Genomic DNA, 4,926 nt, shown 5'->3' with positions numbered 1-4,926 from the left:
GTGTGTATATGTGTGTATGTGTACTTTTTTTTTTTTTTTGCTTAGTTTCTGCCACATGCCATTTAAATATTCCTAACACACAGAAAAACCCATAGTCTAAGACAGTGATCCTTTACAGTTCTGGTATATTATGAATACAGAATCTTGTGCCTGTTCTGACTTATGGAAGGAGATCAACTTGTCCTAATACTAATGTTAGGAAATCAATGGGTAAGATTCCTGGCTAACATGCCAGACCACACAGCAGACAAACCCGAGTTTTAATCAAGCTTTGGCCCTTGCAAACTGCGTGTTCTAGGGCAAATCACATAATTTCACTTAGCCTTTTCATTTTAAAGTGGAAATAACATCTGCATGGCTGTTCATGTATGTTATACAACATCCCCCATTCCAGCTCCACCACTGGTCAAGCTCTAAATGGTAAATACCACCGCGAGAAGCGACAGGAAGGGGCGGAGCGCCCGCGGCGGCTGGGGTGGGCGCGGCGCACCGCACGAAGCGGCGGCAGCGGCAGGCGCAGGTGTAAGCGCGGCGGCCGCTTTGCTCCCGGTGCCGGCCGTCACTTGGGGCTTCGCGGGACCTGCGGTGACTCTCGCTTGCAGGCGCTGGGCGGCAGGCGACAACGGGTCCATGGCCCCGGCGGCGGCTCCGTCTTTCCTGGCCGTCAGGGCCACAAGCCCGACCGCAGCCCCCACCTCGTACGGGGTCTTCTGCAAGGGGCTCTCCCGCACCCTGCTCGCCTTCTTTGAGCTGGCCTGGCAACTACGCGTGAACTTCCCGTACTTCTACGTCGCGGGCTCGGTGATCCTCAACGTCCGCTTGCAGGTACACATTTAGAGCCGGGACTAAGCCGCCGGCCTCCGGGGCCAGCATGATGGCCGACTCCCGGGCAGCCTCGGGGCGGAGCGGACCCGCGGGCGACAAGCTCTGTAATCTCGCGAGAGTGCCGGGGCGCCCTCCGCGGCTGCGTCCTTCGCTGCTAACCCGGCTTTCCGGAGGGTGGCGGAAGGCCTGTCGCGACCGGAAGGAGGAAATGCGCCACTCCGCGAGCAGAGCGTTTAGGGAAGGCTCACGGATGATTTAAGAAACTATGCGTCCTTAAAACAAACACCGGACGAATTTCAGGATGTGACAAAGGGCACAGGATGCATTATTTAAAAGGAAAAAGCAGAAAGGCCAAAATTTTCAGAAAAAAATCAGTAGACTTTGGGAATATTGGATTGACTTATAACCAAGACTGGAATAAGAGAACCTTAAGGTATTAAGGATATGATATGGAAGGCATATATTTCATCCCACAAGAGAAAACAACGATAATCAGAAACTCTCAGTGAAAAAACCCAAAACTGTACAGGAAAAGCATCCTCCAAATACCAAACATAGAATGCTGCAGGATTTTGAACAAATGGTAGGGGAGGACAAGAAAATGAACTCTATTTCAGTGTTTGTATGAGCAACACGTGGATCAAGACCTTGGAACTAAAGAAAAGGAAAACCTCTCCTAGCACACAGCTTGGCTGTTCAGTGAATAACATACAAGTAATAATAATGCAGATGATGTTTATGGTTATTCTCTTTAAGGGAATGGTTAATTATGGTTACAAAGTGGAATGCAAATGTTAGCAGCAGAATTTTAAAAATACAGTCGGGAATACAAGTAGGAGTGTTGAGGGAGAGAAAGTAACGTAAATTGAATGGTTGTAGTGTCCTTAAAAAGTGGGAAATTGTGAGATACAGACTGTTGAGGGGAAAAAAGACATTTTATTACTTCCAGGGTAACCTTAATATTTACTAGACTAGTAATGTATCTATATTAAAGAGAGAGGGTGGTCGGGAAGAACAGCATGAAGTCAACAGGTATGCCTAAAGATGGAGATTTCAGATGGGATATCTCAAAAAGAAAAATTGATTAACTGGTGTATTTGAATATGGACTAGAGATTTTTCATTGTTCATAGAGCCTGGGGATTTATTAGTTATCTGTAGATTTTTCAAAACTTTGAAAATACTGAGTTAATTATGAACCCCAGGAAAGATAAAAATTTTAAAACTATAGTGCATACCTTCACTATGAATATTAGTCATGTGATTCAGTCATAATTATGTATATACTGAATACTGATTTAACAAGAAATGATTATATAACATTGGGAGGATGAGCGAGAAGAGATAGATGTGTGTGTGATGATGGAGGGTCAAGCAGACCTAATACAGAAAAGTCAAAAAAAGCAGTACAGACATATTTTTAAAAAATAAATAAATGAGAAACAGCTAAGAGTCAAAAGTGATTGTCTCTGGAGAAAGGAAATCAGGAGTGAATAGAGAAAAGGCTTACTGTTTTTTACTACCAGTCTAACTATTTTGATTTCTTTTGACCTATGTATTTGCTTTCCTTTCACTAAAAACTAATTTAAATAAATTTTATTTTTAAAAGTTTTTCAAGTAATTCACATGTGCACCACTGGTTAAGAGCCACCAAAGTAAAATGAGATTGAGTTTTTAAATCAAGCAGACCTCTGTTAAAATAATAAAAACTCTAGTTTTGTGGCTTTAGATGAGCCCATTAATCTAAATAAATCTCTGTTTCCTCAACATTTAAATAAGGGTAAAATTGTCCACCTTGAGTCTGAGAATTAGAAATAAGCCTGCCTAAGTGCTTGATATATACACAATAAACAGTATTTGTTGTAACTGAATATCACATTATAATGTGAATAAAATGTAAAACACATATAGGGAAAACTTGCCTTTCCAGAGGACATTTTCAGTCCTAAAGAAGACAAGTAGGGTACTAACCCTACAAAGGTTGGGGAGGAGCCTCCAGGATGATTCTAGGTGAGATATTTGAGTAGAAAGGGTGCCATTATTGCCCAAGGTAAAGACTTAAACTGGTTACAATGTTCTGTATTCCACTCACTGAGTCCAGCAAACAATATTCTGCGGTTTTGAAATAAGCGTCCTGCCCCATCCTCATGATGTCTGGCTTGGGGTAATTGTTCTTTCTACTCTATATGTCTGACCAAATTCTAGTGAGCACATGCCTCTCTTCTGTCTGCCTTCTCTACTCTCTTTCTGCCTGTACATATTCTACCTGTGTTTTAACACTAAGCTTAGATGGCATTTTTTCCATTAAATTTATTCCGGAGTCCCCTGACCAGATTGGACCTCATTTATTTTAATCCTGGAGACTGTGTTAGTATCAACCTGTGCCATTTTCATAGGCTAGGTTATTTTTCCCTAATTATCTGTTTTGTTTTTATTGTTTATTTCCAAAAAGACAGGTTTCCTGGACTGTGATAGAGAGTGCAGGAACCAAAACATTAGTATCAGAAACGTAGTTCAGTCAATGAAATGATAATACCAAGGGACTTAGAATGGTGGGCATTATTACAGGGTGTCCCAAAAGCACCATACACAGGGAAAATGGGAAATTGTAGCTAATTGTACCTTTATTTACAAAATATTCATTACAAAATAATTCTTTTGTATGGAGACTTTTGGGACACCCTGTATTTCCTAGAAGCACTATATCCCAGTTTGTAACATAAATGAATATGTCTGTCAGTAGTCCTGAAGTGGTGACATGGAGTGGGGTACTCCATTTGGATGGCTACATGAACATGTGTTTCTTTCAACTTTTTTCTTCCTGTTAGTCATTTGTTACACTGAAGAAACTAAGGCAGTTTAGCAAAGTTAGTATTATCATATCCTCCAAGTAGATTGGAAGCTCTATGCAGGAAGATACCCAATTTTCTACCTTGAAGTATCAGCAAATATATAGTACAATCTAAATGTAAACTCCATGATTTAACACTTACTCTTCACAATTACTGTAAAACAAGATGTATATTTTTCCTCCCACATGAAACAATTCCATGAAATTTCCCAGGGGAGAAAACAAGATTTTTGCCCTGACTAAACCACATAATATTATAATTCACAATTAACTTTATTCCTCTTGGCACACTTCTAGGTTCCAAAGATTTTGTTTTTTCCCTGCCCTATCCCCAAGCCTATAGTACTGCCTAATGCAAATTAGATGATAAATATTACTAAATGGATGAATGAATGGCAATTTCGTTGGTATTCTATACATAGCAGTCAATAAAGGAAACACATATTTACCCCATGTTAAGGTGATTGCTTTATTGTCCATAATTTCAGCTTTATCAGACCATCATGAATATTGATTGCTCCCCATATCCCTCAAACATGAAGAAGCAGAGAGGTGGTGTGATTATTAGCAATAAAGAAAAAACTTGTTAATGCAGGGTACCAAGATACAGGCATCAATGAACAATAAAGAGGAATGCAGGTTTTTTTAAATATTAGTGAGGGGAGTTAGGTATACCTTTTCATGAACCAAAATGAGGAAAATAAGTCATCACACAACGAAATAATAAAATACTATAACTAGGACATCTTGGCCCTGAGAACATAAGCAAAGAAGTAGAGATTGTGTTCAGATTTTTTTTTTAAATTCTTAAAGTGAAAAGCTATTTTTAAAAGATGATTTTAGCTTTTTAATTGATAACAAGAAAACTTTGAAAATATCTAAAACTGAAGGCAAAGAGGAATGTAATTAATAGAAGTTTTAAAACTCAGAGACCAGGTTATATCTATATGAAAGGGAAACTAAATGATTTCTAGAAGTAACTCATTTATTACACATGGGGCTAAGGAATAGGTGTAGCAATACACAAGTTAGGATGGTGTCTTTGTCTTCTTAAACTGCATCTACATTAGTGCCTCCCTAAATGGTTAGAACTGAAAATAGTCCATCTTTCACCTGGAATTTCATCTACAAATAACAAAAACAAAAATTGTGTAACTTTTTTCTGACTTGCTCATACCAACCATCTGATCAATTTTTTAAGTGAAGATTGATTTTTGGTAATCCAGCTCAGGACATAGGTCACTGTAGACA

The 4,926-nt window shown here is 39.4% G+C and overlaps 1 protein-coding gene across 1 annotated transcript; it reads left to right on the top strand.

Annotated features, from left to right (window-relative positions):
- The first annotated feature begins 473 nt into the window (after positions 1-473).
- On the top strand, positions 474-4,128 carry SMIM10L1 (small integral membrane protein 10 like 1). The gene has a single exon (XM_045554319.1). It carries the CDS (start codon positions 631-633, stop codon positions 835-837), a length of 207 nt encoding a protein of 68 aa, XP_045410275.1. The 5' UTR covers positions 474-630; the 3' UTR covers positions 838-4,128.
- Positions 4,129-4,926: the final 798 nt, after the last annotated feature.

This window comes from Lemur catta, chromosome 6 (genome assembly GCF_020740605.2).
Source record: "Lemur catta isolate mLemCat1 chromosome 6, mLemCat1.pri, whole genome shotgun sequence".
NCBI classification, from domain to species: Eukaryota; Metazoa; Chordata; class Mammalia; order Primates; family Lemuridae; genus Lemur; species Lemur catta.
This window is presented reverse-complemented; position numbering and strand designations above follow the sequence as displayed.